The 19,883-nt window shown below is 39.6% G+C and overlaps 1 protein-coding gene across 10 annotated transcripts in view; it reads left to right on the forward strand.

Annotated features, from left to right (window-relative positions):
- RCBTB1 (RCC1 and BTB domain containing protein 1) overlaps nucleotides 1-19,883 on the forward strand; it is a 52,242-nt gene extending 32,359 nt beyond the window's left edge. For 4 of the 10 annotated variants that reach the window (XM_045080579.1, XM_045080581.1, XM_045080580.1 and 1 more), the window contains exons 7-14: nucleotides 2,825-2,932; nucleotides 3,293-3,435; nucleotides 4,379-4,569; nucleotides 6,520-6,646; nucleotides 8,591-8,692; nucleotides 9,181-9,332; nucleotides 9,853-9,983; nucleotides 14,588-14,770. In XM_045080579.1, coding sequence (XP_044936514.1) covers nucleotides 2,825-2,932; nucleotides 3,293-3,435; nucleotides 4,379-4,569; nucleotides 6,520-6,646; nucleotides 8,591-8,692; nucleotides 9,181-9,332; nucleotides 9,853-9,983; nucleotides 14,588-14,755 — 1,122 coding nt within the window. In that variant the 3' untranslated portion in view covers nucleotides 14,756-14,770. Of the gene's footprint in view, nucleotides 1-2,824; nucleotides 2,933-3,292; nucleotides 3,436-4,378; nucleotides 4,570-6,519; nucleotides 6,647-8,590; nucleotides 8,693-9,180; nucleotides 9,333-9,852; nucleotides 9,993-10,195; nucleotides 10,467-14,587; nucleotides 14,778-17,552 lie in introns of those variants that run through there. The other 6 variants (XM_045080583.1, XM_045080586.1, XM_045080585.1 and 3 more) reach the window with 6 other exon arrangements.

Below are 19,883 nucleotides of genomic sequence, written 5' to 3' on the forward strand. Positions count from 1 at the left end.
CAATCTGTCAGTGTCTTAGTGGAGAAAAATTATGCAAAGATATGTCTTTGAGATTTTATTCATTTGAGAGAGTGAGAGAAAGAGAGCTTGTGAGAACACAAGCAGGGGAGGGGCAGAAGCAAGGGCAAAGCAGCCTCCCTGCTGAGCAGGGAGCCAAAGAGGTGGAGGGGTGGGGCTTAATCTTAACCAGGACCTGGAGATCATGACCTGAGGCACCCAGGCACCCCACAAAGATTGTCTTTGGCTACAGATGTGTGGGGTATGCATTGCAGTGCTAGAGTGCTTTGGCGTTTTCTGAATACTCATCTATGTTAACTTACTGTTTTAAATTATTTTTATTGAGGCATAATTGGCATACATTATGTTAGTTTTAGGTGCACAGTGTAATGATTCAATGTTTGTATATAATTAAAGATCACCACAGTAAGTCTAGTTAATATCTGTCACCATGCAGTTTTTTCCTTGTGATGAGAACTTCTAAGTTGATTCTCTCAGCAGCTTTCAGATGTGCAATACAGTATTACTACTTGTAGTCACCATGCTGTACATTACGTCCCGATGACTTACTTATTTTATAACTGGTAGTTTGTACTTTTTGGCTCCCCTTTGCCCATTTTGCCTGTGTTCTTCTGCCCCCAGCTCTAGAAACCACCAATCTGTTCTCTGTATATATGCGCTTGTTTTTGTTTGTTTTTTTAATTGAAGTATAATCAGTGCACAATTTTACATTAGTTTCAGGTGTATAGCGTAGTGATTTGATGAGTCTCTTCCTCAGGCCATGTTCACCTGAAGTGTGAACTTATTTTTTTAATCAATCCTGATGTCATCTTGGATGTTTTCAGAAGTTCTTGGGATAGTCATTGGACATCCTCCATCTCAGTATTCTTTGCTTTCCCTTTATTTTTAAAAATAAATTTAATTTAAAAAATATTATTATGTGGTTATTTTCACAAACAAAAGGAGATGAAACACATAAAGTAAAAAGTGAGTACCTTAATAGTTTAATGACTATCCTTTTGGGTTTTTCCCTATAAACAATTCTGTATGGGTAAATATAAAATTTATAAAATTTATAAAAATGGGATCATTATAGGTTACTGCTCTTCTCTGCTAATCTGCAACTTTCCTGCTAACAAGACAGATGTTTACCTGAATCTATTACCAGACCATTTATAGCTGCTTTTCATTATAATGGTTACTTAGTTTTCCTATTGGATGACCCACACCAAGAATATTGCAAATGTCTCTATATTTTTGCTGTTATAAACACTGTAGCACTGACTTCCTGTGTTACTGTATATCTCTGTACACTTCTGTAAGTATTCTGTAGAATAAGTTCACAGGAATGAGATTTCTGAGTCAGAGGGTATGCCATTAAAGTTGTTGATAGCTAAAGCCAGATTTCTCTGCAGAAAGTTAAAACCTGTTGCACTTATGTTATGGAAAGTGCTTTTAACCATCTCCTGCTGGTATCTTAAATTCTCTGTCCTCCTTCCCCTTCTGTCACACTGCCCTGAAAAGCCCCATCCATCTGTTTGCCCTGCCTTGTCCTGTGCCACCAGACATTTCAGGTTTCTCATTTGACCAGACCTATAGTCTGTTCCTGGTCAGTGTTTTGTCCTGTGTCCCACACTTGCCATTCTAAACCTTTACCACTGCTGGCAAACCTGTCTCCAGCTCCACTACTTTCAGCTGATGACTCCCCTCTCCAGAGAGCGAAGGGGTCACCACATTCTGTTATGTTGTCTTCTTAACCTCTTTCCTATCTGTTCCTTCTCTCTGGGTTCCCCTGTCATTGCCTTAATTTAGACCCTCAGCAGGGCTCATCTGTGTGCTAATGAGAGACACATATCTCCTGAATGACTGTCCCTCCTCTAGTCTTAAATAGTCCAGTCCCCGTTATGTGGAGCCAGCACGATCTTTCCAAGATGTGTGAAATATTTCAGTGGAAGGCCCATAGATGCATTCTACTTTCCCTAATATGTGTTTCGGTACTTCACCCCATTGGCCTTTGCTTTTCATTCTAGTCTTCAGTCCTGCCACTGTGCTGGACTTGTCCTGCTAGGCCTGCCTGCTCATGTTTAGAACCTGCTTTTAGAACATTCTGTGCCCTATCCCTGGAATACATTCACTTCCATTTATCTCTGCTCAAATCTGTTTTCTGAAAGTTGTTCCTAAGCTATCTTTCTCTAGCTAAGTCCTTTCTCTGCTCTGCTTTTGTAGTGACTTGATTGTATCTCTAGGATAGCGCTCACCACCTGACTGCAAAAGTTTGCAATGGTCCATCTTTCCTGTTAAACTGGTACCTTTTATCATGTCCTGACATATAAGAAGTGCTTCATAATTGTTAAGGAGCATCAGCTTCCTCATGTGTAAAACAAGATTAAATGACTTGCCCCAAGGCTATCCAAACAGTAGGTTTGTTATGCCAAATTCTGCCATCCCCACCCCCCAAATATCTTCTGTTTGGAGATCCCTTGTGGGATCACATAGAGTGTGGGTGTTGGAAGTGGAAAAGTACCTGATTTGTTTAGGTGAATGGCATTTTTATATGTTCCCTCTTACAGTTTTAAAAGCCTGTTCTCGGGGCGCCTGGGTGGCTCAGTGGGTTAAGCCGCTGCCTTCGGCTCAGGTCATGATCTCGGGGTCCTGGGATCGAGCCCCGCGTCGGGCTCTCTGCTCGGCAGGGAGCCTGCTTCCTCCTCTCTCTCTCTGCCTGCCTCTCTGCCTACTTGTGATCTCTCTCTGTCAAATATATAAATAAAAAAAATCTTTAAAAAAAAATAAAAAATAAAAGCCTGTTCTCTCCCTTTCTTTCTCTAAGGTATATGGCTGGGGTTACAATGGCAATGGTCAGCTAGGCTTGGGAAACAATGGCAATCAGCTGACCCCTGTGCGAGTGGCGGCTTTGCACAGCGTGTGTGTGAACCAGGTATGTGTGCTGGATTGCGCTGCTGCTCACCTCCAGCTCCCCTGCCCCAACTTGGAGAACACTACTGTGTGCCTTCATCTTCCACATTTACAGTTTCATCTTCTCTAAATTCCCATATTGAGAAGGAACACCATGGTGGTGACACATCAGTCTTGACAAGTTAAAAAAAAAAGGCGATTGGAAAACTCTAGGTGTCTCAGTCTTGGGCTTTTCTAATGCTTTTTTAATGTTCCAGAGAATGTCAGTCCATAACTGATGATGAATTGGCATTCTGCAGAAGCTGGCTGTGGTCTTTAAGTAGATGTTTCTCCTGCCTTTCCCGTTTTCCTGTTGATGGTAACCATTTAAATTTACTTGCAGATTGTCTGCGGCTATGCACACACTCTAGCACTAACAGATGAGGGCTTGCTCTATGCCTGGGGAGCTAACACGTATGGGCAGCTGGGAACTGGCAATAAAAATAACCTGCTAAGCCCGGCCCACATCATGGTGGAGAAAGAAAGGTAACTGGGCTGTACCATGTCTCAGGGTTCTGTGTGTGGTTTTGGACTTGGGGCTCTGTGTGCTGAGCTATGGGGTTTAGCTTTTGTAACTCTTCTGTTTCTTTACGTTGTCATTTTTTTTTTTAAAGATTTTATTTATTCATTTGACAAAGAGAGGTCACAAGTAGGCAAAGAAGCAGGCAGAGAGAGAGGGGGGAAGCAGACGCCCTGCCGAGCAGAGAGCCCCATGCAGGTCTCGATCCCAGGACCCTGAGATTATGACCTGACCTGAAGGCAGAGGCTTAACCCACTGAGCCACCCAGGTGCCCCAAGGACAATATCTTTAAATATTGATTTGATTTAGTGTATATCACTGGAATAATGCTTTGTTTATTCAGCCAAATTATGAGTCCTTACCCACTAAGTTTTAGAGGGTTGTCTTCAGATTGTAGGACCTTGTCTAAGAAGCATACTGAGAAATCTAAGTCTGGCTTGATGTCCATTTGGATTAGGATTTTCAGAGTCCATTACCCTGAGGCCAGTGCTTATTTAGGGGTTGAGAGAATAAGTTGTATCAAGGAAATGGTATTTTGAAGACACTTTTTTTTTTTTTTTTTTGGCTACTGTCTAAGTGCCCCGGAAATGTCAGGACGTTTTGCCTCTGTCCCCTTTCCTCATCTACTTTAGTTTCTAGTCCCTTTTTCCAAGTTGTCCTCAACAGTGATTGTTATTTATCCTAATTCAGAATGAGGTTAGGATGAGAAGTGGGGCAACAAGCAAGGGAAAAGCACAGTACTCTTGTTGTGACCTTTCAGTTGTGTTCTTATGACCTGATAACTAATATCCTTCAATCCTGGGCTGTTTTTTGTGGTGCTGTCAGCATGACCCCTTTATCTACCTTGTGTGGTGTGCTCTCGGCTTCTGTGATAAAGAAATGACATATATTTTTCTTAAAACTTTCCAGGGTCGTAGAGATCGCGGCCTGCCACTCTGCACACACGTCGGCAGCCAAGACCCAGGGCGGGCACGTGTACATGTGGGGCCAGTGCCGGGGCCAGTCAGTGATCCTGCCCCACCTCACCCACTTCTCCTGCACCGATGACGTGTTCGCCTGCTTTGCCACGCCTGCTGTCTCGTGGCGCCTCCTGTCCGTGGGTGAGAAAGCTCAGGGCTCCTTCTACCCGGGGAAGAGCCGTGCTAGCAGCTGACCACTCTATTTCTGTTTCTGTAGTTGCTGTTTGTGGGCTCTTTCAGGTCCTAGAATGTTTTATTCTCCAATAGCTGTAATTCCTTTCCTCAAAATAGATTTGCATAATAAAATTTATTTGTATGTTATAAAATATTATAGGGACTTACTGTCTTCTCCCATTCAGTGCTTTCATTTTAACTGAGGTGAGGTTTACGTCCATGAAGTTAACCATTTGAAAGTGTACAGTTCAGAGGCATTCAGTACAGCCACAGTGCTGTGCGACTGCCATTTATATCGAGTTCTGAAGTATTTTCATTTCCCTGAATGAAACGAAACCCCTGTGCCTGTTGTGTAGTCACTCCCCTTTCTCTCTTCCCCCATCCCTGGCAGTCACATCTTTGCTTTTACTTTCTAAGGATTTACCTATTCTGGATATTTCCTATAAAGGGACTCATACATGTGTGACCTTTTGGGTCTAGCTTTTTTTACTTAATGTTTTTGAGGCTCCCCTGTGTTGTAGTACACATTAGTTCTTCATTTGTATGGCTGGATGAAATTTCATTGTACGTATAGACCAAACTGTTTTTCCGTGCATCTCTTGACAGATATTTGGTTTGTTTCTACCTTCGACTGTTGTGACTAGTGCTGTTAGAAGTATTTGTGTGCAGATCTTTGTTTGAGTAACCTTGTGTCATCAGGTGTGTCAGACAGCTAGCGTGGCTGTCTCATCATTAGGTGCATTCATTGCCTGTGATCTCTGGAGCTCTTTTTGTTTTCCTATTAGCCTTCTACTTGTTTTCCTTTGTCCATGCATAGACTGCACAGGAAAGTGTTACCTAATTTGTACAAGTGCCTTTACTTTTTCTTCGTGAGGTCACAGTTAGACTTACAAATAATCATTCCAGCAGTTCTTATCAGGCAGTGTGATCAGCTTTTTGTGAAACTGTTCCCTTTGAGTATACATGGTTACTAAGTCAGTTTACTCTGTTTTTAGATAGTAGGTAAGGATTATTGTTTGTACATTAATCTTTAGGATTAAGAGGGGATGTTGAGATTCCACAAACCTAGGAAGCAGGGTTTCTTTGTATAAGAACATGACTGCATGGCGTTACCACTTTACTGCTAAAGTTCTTTCTTGGCACAACTTCAGTTGAATTTACTAGCTCCTTGAAACTACCCCAAAGCAGAGCAAAGATGTTCTTGGTGTTTCAGTCAGGGAAAATTGATAAATTCTTAGTCTGTGAAGAGAGCAACCAAAGTTTTAAGTATTTATATAATCATAGACTGCCTTTAACTTTTTATTCTTTTAAAAAATACACATTTCAAAGATTTATTTAAGAGAAAGCAAGAGTGAGCAAAGCAGAGGAAGTGGGAGAGGCAGTCTGTTGTGGGACTCAATGCCAGGACCCTGAGATCATGAGCTGAGCCGAAAGCAGATGCTTAACTGACTGAGCCACCCAGGCAGCCCCAAAATATACGTTTTAAAATGTCTGACTTGGGGCGCCTGGGTGGCTCAGTGGGTTAAAGCCTCTGCCTTGGACCTGGGTCATGATCGAGCCCCGCGTCAGGCTATCTGCTCTGTGGGGAGCCTGCTTCATCCTCTCTCTGCCTGCCTCTCTGCTGACTTGTGATCTCTGTCTGTCAAATAAATAAAATCTTTAAATAAATAAATAAATACAATGTCTGACTTGGTATGTAAGACTGGTAATTGGCTTTTTCAACTACTGTTTTTGGTAGTTTAAAGACTCAAAGTACTTATTTTGATACAGTGAAATTGATTTGTCAAATAAGGCATGAACTCCTGAAAAAAATCTATGGAATTATTTATCATGCTAATGGTTATTTTTTTGAAGTCTTGCATATCTTTAGCACATTTCCTGAGCCTGTTGTATTAATAATGTGTTTGTTGCTTTCAGAACATGAAGACTTTTTAACAGTTGCTGAATCACTGAAGAAAGAATTTGATAGTCCAGAAACTGCTGATCTGAAGTTTCGAATTGATGGGAAATATATCCATGTCCATAAGGCTGTTTTGAAAATCAGGTATTTTTGTGTTAACTTAGAGACATTAATAACGTTTTGTTGTTGCAATCTCCATTTTTCTGTTAGCCCACAAAATGGGGACTGATTAGGAATAGCCTTGGCAGTAGAGAGAAATGGTACAACGTAGTATTTTTGTGAATGGGATCCATGCATTACTGAAGAGTTTTGCATGTGATGTGAGTATGCACTCCTGCCTTTTGAAAAGGCATGATGTGGGGTGCCTGGGTGGCTCAGTGGGTTAAAGCCTCTGCCTTTGGCTCAGGTCATGATTCCAGGGTCCTGGGATTGAGCCTCCCATCGAGCCTCGCATCAGACTCTCTGCTCGGCAGGGAGCCTGCTTCCTCCTCTCTCTCTGCCCGCTTCTCTGTCCTCTTGTGGTCTCTGTCTGTCAAATAAATAAATAAATTAAAAAGAAAAGAAAATGCATGATGTGGTAATGTGAATATTTGTATTGTGTTGACGTTTCCCCCCACTTTTTTTTGAAAGAGAGAGAGAGAGAGAGAGAGAGAGAGAATGCTCTGAGCCAGGGTGGGAAGAGGGGCGCAGGGAGAGGAAGAGAGAATCCCAAAGGGGCTCCACCCTGGTTGACATGGGGCTTGATCCCACGACCCTAAGCCAAAATCCAGAGTCTGATTGAGCCGTTCAGGCTCACTGTCTGTATTGTGTTTTATTTTTTATTTATTTATTTATTTATTTATTTTATTTTTAAAGATTTTATTTATTTATTTGTCAGAGAGAGAGCGAGTGAGAGCGAGCACAGGCAGACAGAGTGGAAGGCAGAGTCAGAGGGAGAAGCAGGCTCCCTGTGGAGCAAGGATCCCGATGTGGGACTCGATCCCAGGACGCTGGGATCATGACCTGAGCCGAAGGCAGCTGCTTAACCAACTGAGCCACCCAGGCGTCCCTGTATTGTGTTTTAAATGAAGATCTGGTGAATATTTATTTCCATTGACAAATTTACATGCTTAAAAAAATACAGAAGATTTTTAGTGAAAAGTGTGTTTATCTTCTTTTACACTTAAAGATTTCTTTGTCCTCAAGCAGAAAACTCACTGTCAGGAGTGGTGAACCTCTGACCTTGAGGGACATCTAATTCCCAATTACAGGAATGTCCTTTAGAGAGAGTGGATGATGACAGGATTGTATTTATTAATAACGGTTTGGACTCTTGGGCCCTGAGGCTGCCATTACTGAAAAAGAGGCACATGAAGTGAGACTGTTGGGAGTTATAGTGGCCATTTATAAGTCCCTTTTGAAATTTAGTTGAAAACCTTTTTACAAAATAACACATTTTAAGGGAACCCAAAAGCCATATGTCAGTTATTTTTTTTTAATTTTTTAAAATTTTATTTATTTGACAGAGATAGAGAGGGAACATAGGCAGCGGGAGTGGGAGAGGGAGAAGCAGGCTTCCCGCTAAGCAGGGAGCCCGATGCGGGGCTCCATCCCAGGACCCCGGGATCATGACCTGTGCCGAAGGCAGACGCTTAATGACTGAGCCACTCAGGTGCCCCAGTTATTATTGAGAGTAAATATCTGAACCCCAGTATTAACAGGTGAACCAGAAATGTTCCTTTCCATGAACCTGTGGTCAACCATCTGTTCCTTTCATTTAATTGTCACATTTAATTTGTCATTCCTTGCCTAGACAACTGTTTCTCTTTACTTCTCAGATGAAGTAATGTCTTATGTATGTGGAACCATTTTTAGTTGAGAATGGATTTTGAAAATATCTATGTTTATTTACACCATATCTCATTTTAAAAGGATTTGAAAAGGTGACTTTTTAAAACTGAAGTAAATGACATACTTAAGAAAACCCAGTATTTAGAAATCAGTTCCTCATACAGGTGGCTTTTTCCATGCAAATACAACATAAAAAGCCCCACTGACGTTTTTTTGAAATCTGTGACTCTCCCAGTGAATGTATTTTGTGAGTAACAGGCTTGGGAAGATTGAAAGGGAGCAGGTCAAAGCAGAAGAACAAAATAGGACTAATGGCTATTTTGAAGATGTGTCAGAAAAGAAGAAAAATTATCATGTAAGGTAATGGGATAATAATCAGCCTAAATGTAATCCAGTTAGCATTTAAAACCATTTTAAGGATATTCTGATTACATGAAAATTAAAAACCAAATAAATTACTTGAATGATACTGATACATAGTCAAAGATTTGAACTATCATTTCTGAATTTCTTTTAATTTCATTGTTTAAAAATGCATTTCTCTATAATACTTTTAAGAAAAACACGTGAGCAGAATGCTTGATCTGAATGAGGTCTGCCACATGGAGACAGTGGAACACTGGAAGTGCTAGGTCCTTACTTCTAGGCTCCATTTATAATTCATAGTATTTGATAATTCTCATCGAAAAATGAAAGAGGAAATATGCAGATGGTGAATGTGAAGCCTTTGCTAGCTGCAAATCCGTGATCCTGGGGTGTGTGGGTCCAAGGATAGGAATAGTTCAGGAGACCTGTAATACTTACCTGACCGCAGCAACTTCATAGGTAATTTTCTGTGTTCTCTTTAGGTGTGAGCACTTTCGGTCCATGTTCCAGTCTTACTGGAATGAGGATATGAAGGAGGTGATAGAAATAGACCAGTTTTCCTACCCAGTGTACCGTGCCTTTCTCCAGTACCTCTACACAGACACAGTGGACCTGCCGCCGGAAGATGCTATAGGTACCTCAGCCCGCGGGACAGGCCAAGCCACATGGTCACACAACTCTCTTGTGGTCTTACAGTGCTGAAGTTTAAAAAGGGTCAGGTTGACTGGTTTTAGACAATATTTGAAGATAAATGTCTTTAAAAACAGTGTTGTATAGTAATGATGGTTAATAATTATGGATACATTTATTTATGACTGTGGACTTATTTTCATCTACTAATACTGAAGTATACATTGCTAATGCAAATAACATCTCATCTCAGAAGTAAAATGAGGGGGTAATTCTATTTATTCCCCTTCCTTTGTACTGTAGAAGAAGATGCATAAAGTGAGTGGAGGAGAGGTCTGTTTGGGGGTGGGGGAGGTAGGGAGTGAAAAAGAGGATTTATTTAATAAAATTTAGAGTGTTATTCACTAAGAAACTTCTGTTGATTTATCCACATAACTCTTTTCACCGAAATAAATTATGTATGTTTATAAATTATGGGAAATGATCGTAAACTTAATTAAGCCTTCCATACTTTTTGCTTCTAGGTCTTTTGGACTTGGCCACATCTTATTGTGAAAACCGACTGAGAAAGCTTTGTCAGCACATTATCAAACGTGGAATTACAGTGGAGAATGCCTTTTCACTGTTCTCTGCTGCAGTCAGATATGATGCAGAGGTAACATAAAATAAAAACCAGAAACCACCTCCTCCGGCTCCCCATGGCCTGCCCCCTGCTTTTCTTGCATGAGACAAGGAAAAGGAGTAATTTCACTTCTATTTAGGGAATCCATGAACTGACCGATCCCCAAAAAATGAAAGCTGGCCTGCCTTGTTTATTCTGTGTTCATAGTTTCAAAAATGGCTGTTCTTCTTTCATTTTTAACTAAGAAAAGAAACTAACTGAAGTCCAAGCAGCTCTACTGTGGGTCGAAATAGAAAGTGTCCTACCCAGTTGGACTGACGCCATATTGTAGTTTCGGGGGTTTCTCAAGGTCAGCATATATATATATTTTTCAAAACCCACTTTGCTATCTCTCTAACTCTACCCTGTTTTCAGCCAAAGATGCTGTATGATTCCTATCTGTGTATGCTCTGAAATTCTATCTTTGTCTAATTATAACTCATTCATGTGTGAAGAACTCAGTCTGGGCTCTTTTTGTTTGTGTGTTTGGTTGTGAATGGTTGATTTTGCACTGGATTGAATTCTTAATCTAGGATTCATGGATCTCTAGAGAATCTATGAATGAACGGGGTTTGGGGAGTTTGAAATTTGCATTTAGTGTGTTTTCTTGAAGTTAAGAACCAAAGTGTCATCAGACTGTAAGCTGTTCATAGGCAGAAACTGGTTCTTATTCACCTCTGTACCCTGTAGTGCCTGGCACATAGTAGGTACTGGGTAATAAATGTTTGTGGAACTGAATGAATATGGTACTACCTGAAGGGTGCATTAAGGATAATTAGTGAACTTAAGGCTGGTCTGGTTGGTTTTATAAATTTATAGAGAATAAAGGTAGAGAGCAGTACGCTGAGAGTTTAAGATGTCCAGTTAAAGTATACACTTTAGGGTGCCTGGGTGGCTCAGTGGGTTAAGCCGCTGCCTTCGGCTCAGGTCATGATCTCGGGGTCCTGGGATCGAGTCCCGCGTCGGGCTCTCTGCTCAGCAGGGAGTCTGCTTCTCTCTCTCTCTCTCTGCCTGCCTCTCTGTCTACTTGTGATTTCTCTCTGTCAAATAAATAAATAAATAAATAAATAAATCTTTAAAAAAAAATAAAGTATACACTTTAGTGACACAGTTAGCTCTTCTTAGAGGTAATTTGTCATCATTTGACAGGTAGAGAACCTGGTATCAGGATTTACCAAATACCCGCAGAGGTCTATAACCATGGCTTTGGCAGTGTGGTGGAAGACAGATTTCATCTTTATCACACTTAGGGGTCAGAATGCACCATTACGTCTTGTATTTTTAAAATGTGTCCTATTTTTATTTGAGGTTTTGATTATAAATATTTAATAAGTTCAAATAGCTTACTTAGGTCTGTGGTCTGGCAACAGATGGTATGATGATCAAAGTAAATCATATCTAATAGGAAATGGAAGTATAGATTTTTTTCTACCTTTTCTGTGGCACCATGAACTTCTTTATTGGAAGTGATATTTCTTTGGGTTGCATTCTACCCAGTGATATAATTTTAAATTGGTTGATGCTTGTTCTGTCTACTTTTTAATTGACTTTAACATCTTCTCTGTGTCTCTCCCCTACTCCTTCACAGCTAATGAGTTCCCTATTCCTGGGATTAGGATAGTGCTAACTGAAGCCAGTTAGAACATCTGGGCAGAGGCAAACATCTCAGCTCTAGGTACTAGAAATTTCTTTCTCACTAAGCTAAAACCTACCCCAAAGGTCACAGAAAAGCACTTTGTGCTGCTTCTACCCATGCCAGCTGGAAATTTTTTTTTTTTAAGATTTTTATCTATTTATTTGACAGACAGAGATCACAAGTAGGCAGAGAAGCAGGGAGAGAGAGAGGAGGAAGCAGGCTCCCCACCGAGCAGAGAGTCCGATGTGGGACTCGATCCCAGGACCCTGGGATATTGTCCCAAGCTGAAGGCAGAGGCTCCAACCCACTGAGCCACCCAGGTGCCCCTGGAAATTTTTTTTTATTACTAGTTTTTGTTTTTCTCATACTAAGTATAGACACATGAAATACTGTCCCTTCCTTGAGACTGAAAATATATGTGATTCCCTAGAGTCTGTCACAGTATGGGCATTTGGTTTGGCACTCAAGAGTGTATGTTGATTGGGCACCTAGGTGGCTCAGTTGGTTAAGCTGCCTTCGGCTCAGGTCACGATTCCATTGTCCTGGGATTGAGTACTGAATTGGGCTCTTTGCTCAGTGGGAAGCCTGTTTCTCTCTCTGCCTCTGCCTGCCACTCTGCCTGCTTGTGCTCTCTCTTTCTCTCTGATAAAAAAAAAAAAAAAAAAAGTATGTTGAATTAAATGAATGAACAAATATATTTGAAATACCTCACCACGAAGGTGTACTTTTTAGAAAACAAACAAACAAACAAAAACCCCAACCCCACAAATATTATATATTCAATGTAGAAAAATTAGAAAATAGAAGACAAAAATGAGAATCACCTCTTTCTTTCTAGGCTATTTTTTTTTTTTTTTTAAAGATTCTTATAGGAGTTCTGTAATTGACTAATATACTTTTACATTATATTTTCTTAATGGTGTAGAATGTAGTAAGTAAATAAAATGTTTCTTTATCTTTCTTTCTTTTTTTTTTTTTTTTAAAAGACTGTATTTATTTATTTGACAGAGACACAGTGAGAGAGGGAACACAAGCAGAGGGAGTGGGAGAGGGAAAAACAGGCTCCACGCTGAGCAGGGAGCCGGATGTGGGGCTGATCCCAGGATCTGGGATCATGACCTGAGCCAAAGGCAAACACTTAATGACTAAGCCACCCAGGAACCCCAAATGAAGTGTTTAGAATATAAAAATAAAACCCACTCACTTTGTTTATTAGTTGATGGGAAGCTTCTATATTAAGTCAGATTGGAAATTAACTGCCAGAAAATTGACTGACTTTCAGAAGCTCCACTTGAGACCAGCTGACTTTTCCTTCATTCTATGGTTCAGATGCTAGGAAGATGGAGTCTACTGGCTTCTTCTATTTTTTTCTCTTTTCTGTAAGTTCCTGCAGTTCCTCTGTACCCCATTTGACAAGATAATGTCCAAGCAAATATACACACATAAAAGCAACAAAAATATATTGACTCAGTAGTTAGGAAGTTTTTTTTTTGTTTTTTTTTTTTTAAAGATTCCATTCATTTATTTGATAGAGAGAAATCACAAGTAGATGGAGAGGCAGACAGAGAGAGAGAGGGGAAGCAGGCTCCCTGCTGAGCAGAGAGCCCGATGCGGGACTCGACCCCAGGACCCTGAGATCATGACCTGAGCCTAAGGCAGCGGCTTAACCCACTGAGCCACCCAGGTGCCCCAGGAAGTTTTTTTTTAAAGTAAGCTGCTTGTGGTGGAGCTGTCACATTGTGAGTGCATTGTCAAACTTTCTCCAAGTTTTAGCTGAGGAACGACTTAGCACAGGAGCACTTCCATATTCCTTTAGTACAAACCCAAATGAACATTGCCATCAAGGGAGAAGATGTGAATGAAACACTGTATCGAGATAGTTCTATAGCTCATCACACGAATTTTGAAATGTTTCTATTTATACGGTCTTCAGGAGATTTTTGTTTTCTGTTTATATTTGAACATTAGGAGAAATAGGAACAAGAGTACAGCACTTTCCAGAAAATCCTACTTGGTGAGCAACTTCATCCTAAGATTTTGCTATTGTTGGGAAGTCATAAAATAAGGCCAGGAATCTAATTCCAAAATTGGTTTGGGATGTTGGTATTGAAAATTTTTGTACTAAAGGCTGATGGTCAGCATTTTTTTCTTTCTGAAATTAAAAGTTTTCCATCATCAGTAGACTATAAAATATTTTTTGGTTAGTGGGACAAAGTACCTTTCTATATTTTGTCGTATGTAGTAAGACATTTAAGTACATTCTAAAAAACCAAACCAAAGACCCCTTTAATCTGGAATATTTTGTACCTGATATATATTATAAAATACTGAACTTACAGTTTTAGAGTTTTGTTACTACTTTAACAACAAGTTTGGACAGAAGTAGGTGTGGTTCACAGTTTTGCCATCTGGAATGTGTCTCAAGGTTGGCTTGTGACCCATACACAACGTGTCTCACCCTGGCCAAGTGGCCTTCAATAAAATTCTTAGCATTCAGTTATTTTAGCTTTGGGGAATTTAGGACTGGTGAAGTTCATTTAGGCTGCAGTAGCATTTTTAAAAATGGGGATATTAAGACCATCAACTGTCTGTGTTTTACTTTGTTACAAAGAAAATCTGTGGGAAGGAAAAACAAATTATTTTCAGAATATAAAAGTTATTGGAATAATTTAAAAAATTTGGAATGAATTTATAAACTGTTTCAGAATAGCAGTATATTTTGAGCTTTCTTGCTGTTTACAACAAATCTAGTATTTTATCTCATTTGCCTTAGAACCACTTTATAATAATTTCACCATAAAATGTCATAAGTAAGGGATTTAGTTTCTGCAATACCAAGAATATCGTTTTAGAGCCCCTGATTTTGCACCCTTTCCCACTTCTGTATTCCATGGGCCTTTAAGAAGATGCTCCAATCTGTTATGAATTTTTTTTTTTAAGATTTTATTTATTTATTTGACAGACACAGCAAGAGGGAACACAACCAGGGGGAACGGGAGAGGAAGAAGCAGGCTTCCTGCTGCTGAGCAGGGAGCCTGATGTGGGGCTCTATCTCAGGACCCTGGAATCATGGCCTGAGCCACCCAGGTGCACCCCTGTTATGAACTTTTTTCATCTACTGGTCAGGTGATGCCTTCTTGTTCTTCTTGGAAATGTTTTATATAAAGCCCGGCACTCTTGTTATAGTTACCTTATTAGTTGGGTAGGAGTTGAATTTTCTTTTTTGGGTATTGAAAATGTGATCATTTGCAGAATGAGCAAACAGATTATGTAGGTTCTTCAAATATTTAAGAATTAACCAGGAAAATATCTCATTTACACCTCAAAGACAAGCTGACTCAGAGCATTGGCTGTTGAGCGAATTACGTTGCTATGCCTCTCTGCTTCATGCAAATGAACTTGCAAACAGTTTCTCTTTCCAAGTGCATTCAGTGCTTCCTTTTCCATAGAACTGCCTTAAGCAGGATTCAGCAGTTAAATGGCACTTATTTCAATAACCCAGATTTAGATAATTTTCAGGGTTCTCTAGTTCAACTTTCAGTGTTTGAAACTGCAGAACATTTTTTGAATACTAAGTTACTGAACCAATTCAAACTGGTTGGAGGGGAAGGGAAGGCAGTTTGATAGAGCTAGTTTCACAAATGTATGCAGTGATTTGAAATTAGAGGCACCCTTTGTATACTGTACTACATAAAAGTTCTTAAAGTTTATACCCAAGATCATCTCTGTATAATTAGTAAACTGGGTAAACTCATTTTTTCACGTGTACTCAAAAGAGCTTGAATTCCAGATTTGTGGGCACAGAACTGATAAGGTTTTACAATGCCAGAATTTAGTGCAGTCTTCTTTGAATTTGAAATTATGTGATTAAAAGTTAGTATTTAAAGATCCTCATCTGATACATTGCATGGTTTGAAGAACTTTCTGAGCTTATGACTTGTTATTTCTTCCTAAATTATATGTAGAAACACTAGTGTTCCCCCCCCCCCCCCTCAGAGTGAGCACAGGCAGACAGAGGCAGGCAGAGACAGAGGGAGAAGCAGGCTTCCTGCTGAGCAAGGAGCCTGATGTGGGACTCCATCCCAGGACGCTGGGATCATGACCTGAACAGAAGGCAGCCGCTTAACCAACTGAGCCACTCAGGCGTCCCGACTAGTGTTCTATTTTTGATAAATAAGATTAAAATGACTTTTATCTCCTTGTGGAATATAATTTAGTCCCTAAAGCTGTTTCTTAATCATTGGGTTGTAATACCAGGAGTAGGGCTTTCTCTTTAATAGTAATGTGAGAGGGAATGTTTTATATAGTTTAACATTTTATTTTTTATTTTATTTTATTTTATTTTTTTAAAGATTTTATTTATTTATTTGACAGAGATCACACGTAAGCAGAGAGGCAGGCAGAGAGAGGGGAAAGCAGGCTCCCTGCGGAGCAGAGAGCTCAATGCGATGGGGGGCTCGATCCCAGGACTCTGGGATCATGACCTGAGCCAAAGGCAGAGGCTTTAACCCACTGAGCCACCCAGGCGCCTCATATAGTTTAACATTTTAGTTTATTATAATACACAGAACATTTACCTGTACTTCAGCCCACGGGGACTCTCTTATAAAAAAGCGCTGATGAAAAGATTGTGCTGATATTTTAAATGCATTGTGAATTACCTAGAAAACAAAACTCTGGCAGCAACTGACTAATACACATAGAGATGGTTTATCTCTTACTGGTGATATGACTGACAGGAACCTCATTCAGGGACCCTTAAAAGAAGGAAGCATTTGTTTGTAGGGCGCTGCACTGAGCCAGTAGAAAGGGATGTGACTCTGTGTTTGTGTGTGCCCTTCCCCACCCTGCCTGAAATTCTCATTTGACAGTATCTGGAAACTTGAAACCAAGACACTGCAGTTTAAATGTTGAGTTCCTGGTTTGATAGAACCCTGAGTATTGACCTTCAGTGCAGCTTGCAAAGTTAAAAAAAAAAAAAAAATCAAGGTATTTGTGATAAGTGCTTTCGGTGTGATTTGCTGTTATATATTTAGACTTTGTATACATTCCAGTGCCTAACTGATTTACTAAATATATGTTCTAGTGTTTAAAGGAACAAACATAGTAGCCATTTTGCTGCGGATGAAAGACTGTATTATCATTGGCGCAAATAGGTTTTTAAGTTGCTCCGGTTTGCCACTTGTGTGTATTACTTTCCTTCTGAGTGTCGGTAGCTGGTTACTTCGTTAGTCTGACTGAAAACTCCAGTCTGTGAATATTCTTCTCCGGATTGACCATCTGAGAAATTAGTTTTCCGGGAACTGCAGTGTATTATTCCTTATGGCTTTAAGAATGATGACATTTTATCTAGGAGAGCATAAAAGTGGACTTAAGGTCTTTGGAATTTTTTTCTTTTTTAATGTGTCTCTTGAAGTCATCTCTTTATCACTTTTTTGTTTCTTAAAACCTTCTTTAAGCTAAGTCTTAATTCTTTTTTTCAGACTTCTTGACTGTGGTAAAACATATGATGGACTGAAGTTGCTTTCAGCTTTGTTTTTAATTATTATTGAAGAATAATAGGCCAGCATTATTGTACTAGTTTTAGGTGTATGCTTTCAACTGCTCAGGATGAAGTCTGCGTGGGACGAGACTGTGTGGTAGCCTTGCAGAAGCTGTTGCCCATAGGCTGAGTGAATGGTGTGTGTTTTGAAGAGTCAGACTTGAGGTAGTGGAATTACTGCTTTCACTATGTTTTGGCTAAATAGTGTGTGCTTTTCTGAGACCTACCTATGGTCACTTGTTTGCGTAGTTTGAGGTTTCTGGCCTCAAATATCTTTTCTAGGGGAGGGTGAAAGATTTGGGATGAGGGTTTGGATAGAAGTAATTCGATCAAAGTTAATAAAAAAAGGCCTCTTCTTGTTTTTATTTTTGTTGTGTGTGTCCAGGATTTAGAAGAATTCTGCTTTAAGTTTTGCATCAATCATTTGACAGAAGTTACACAGACTGCAGCATTTTGGCAAATGGATGGCCCTCTGCTGAAGGAATTCATTGCTAAAGCCAGTAAATGTGGAGCATTTAAGAACTGAAGCCCAAGGCTGCTGGGTTTTGTGAGTGCCCCGGGGGTATGGGCGATGGTGCATCCTTTGTGCTCTGCGGGTGATGTAATTTTGCAGGTAAAAAACCCATCAGGTGTTTTTTTTTTTTTTTTTTTCCCCATTTCTGAGACACAGTTCTCTGTGTAGGAATATATGAAGGATGTACAGCTTTCCTGAACCCGTTTTAAACAACTCTTGTTTCCAGAAATGTAGATTTTAAATGTGACCTTAATTTGGCTGGAATTATTTTGAAAGGGGTGAAAGTTCAGCTGGTTGTTTTTTTGTTTTGTTTCTGATTAGAGGAATTTATGAACTTGGAAAGGGAAAATCTGTGGTAATTCTTCTGTTTCACATATTGACAACCCTTTGACACCAGGAATTGGGACAGTCTGTGAATTGTGGGATAGTCATAGAGGCCCCACCGTGAATTAAAGATGCTGACTTTGGGGCTCCTTGAAATGCTGCATTAGTTGCTATTTCAGTAGCCATACTGTGAAGGCATAGTTAAGATAGTTTGAGGCTTTTGTATTTGCACTACTGAGGACCTTTTTAAATTTCATGGTGTTTCAAAAATAGTAATCTGTTTAATATAAGTTATCCCTATTGAGATGCTGATCATGTAAAGATAAACTTCTAGGCCAAGACTTCTCTAAAGACTTAAGCACAGAAAGAGTAGTAATTTAGGACTACCTGTGAAAACTTGATCATGAAAGAAATTTTGTTTGGACAAAGGTCAATATTTTATAAATTAGAATCTCCACTACTATCCAACAGTGTTTTGTTTTATTAAGACAAAGTCCGAGAACTGAAGTTAAAATTGCTTCCCCCATCATTTCCCCCTGTAAATGCTCATCATAAGAGGAAAGTAATGGCATGCTCGTATACTCTGGCCTTCCTAAATCATGGCAGCTAGATCATCAGATCTGCTACATCAGACTCAGAAGTGGTTCTTAAAACCACCTTTCTGGCGGGACTTCTTGGAATTTGTTTTAGCTCTTTTTTCCAGGCCGAGTATCACAAAATTCGCTTATTTGTAATCTCAGTGGCTTTCATTTTAGACTTCTTCAGCTTTTAATTGTGTTAGGTATAATATTTAGCACAATTTAACTTCAAAAAAGGATCAAAATTATGGTTTTCCTGAAAAGATCCTACTTAAAAGGGTCTTTCAGTTTGGTTTTGTGTTTGGTTTGGTTTTGGTCAGCTTATGAAACGTGATTTTGGGAGGAAGAGTGTTCATCTCTGGGTTTTATCATGTATGTCCGTTGAGCTTGCTGTGAGAACAAAGCTTCCTTCTGCCCTCTGGCCCATGGACTCATTTCCATTTGCGGGCGTGCCCTAGTGAATTCTTTCCTGCTTGGAGGTTCCCTCATCCGAACTTGGAGCCTAAATACATTTTCAGAGCCGAATTAACAGGAGGGGGAAGATATGCTGCAGCTGCTATTTTTAGCAATGTTTCGATGTGGGGGTGGGGGTTGGGTGGGAGTGAGGGCTCAAAGATAGTTCACTGATAAGTGAGATAATGACAAGCCTTTTCTTGACCATGTCGCAGGTGATTGAAGTCCAATCAATTATTAGATTAGAATTAGTTCTGCAACATGATAGAATTTTTCTTACTAGGTTGATAAATGCACATTAATTTGATTATTAGCTATGATGGGTAGTGTTTGTAACAATCACTGTTCTGTAGGCTTATGATCTGGACAAACAAGAACTTCAGTATGTTTACGCTCTTACTTGAAAAAAAATTTTAAAAAAAGCACAAATTAAAGTAGTAGATAAATTTCCGTAGAGTGATCTCTCATTCAACAAGTATTTACTGAAGTTCCTTATATAGGTGAAGAACCACTCCTCATAGTAGATTACTGAGTAATTTGTATGACTATGTATGTAGTGAAGAAAATGGGAGTAAGTCCTTTGAAAAGTACTTGAGTATCTTTTTTTTTTAATACACTCTTATTTTTCTACTTGGTTTTATTGTTAATTGTAGCAGGAAATGAAAACTGTTCTTTGAATTGTTTTTTTCATCTGATGTAATAATGAAAGCCAAAGTATTCATATTTCTTAAGATAGCCCTAAATGTAATCTTGAAATTCTTACTGGAACAATGTTTGATACTCTAGTATATAGGCTGTATTTATGTAATGTTTAGAATGACATGTTAATAAATAATCTGTTAAGACA

The sequence above is a fragment of the Mustela putorius genome, unplaced genomic scaffold (genome assembly GCF_011764305.1).
Source record: "Mustela putorius furo isolate JIRA1106 unplaced genomic scaffold, ASM1176430v1.1 tig00000461_pilon_pilon_pilon, whole genome shotgun sequence".
NCBI classification, from domain to species: Eukaryota; Metazoa; Chordata; class Mammalia; order Carnivora; family Mustelidae; genus Mustela; species Mustela putorius.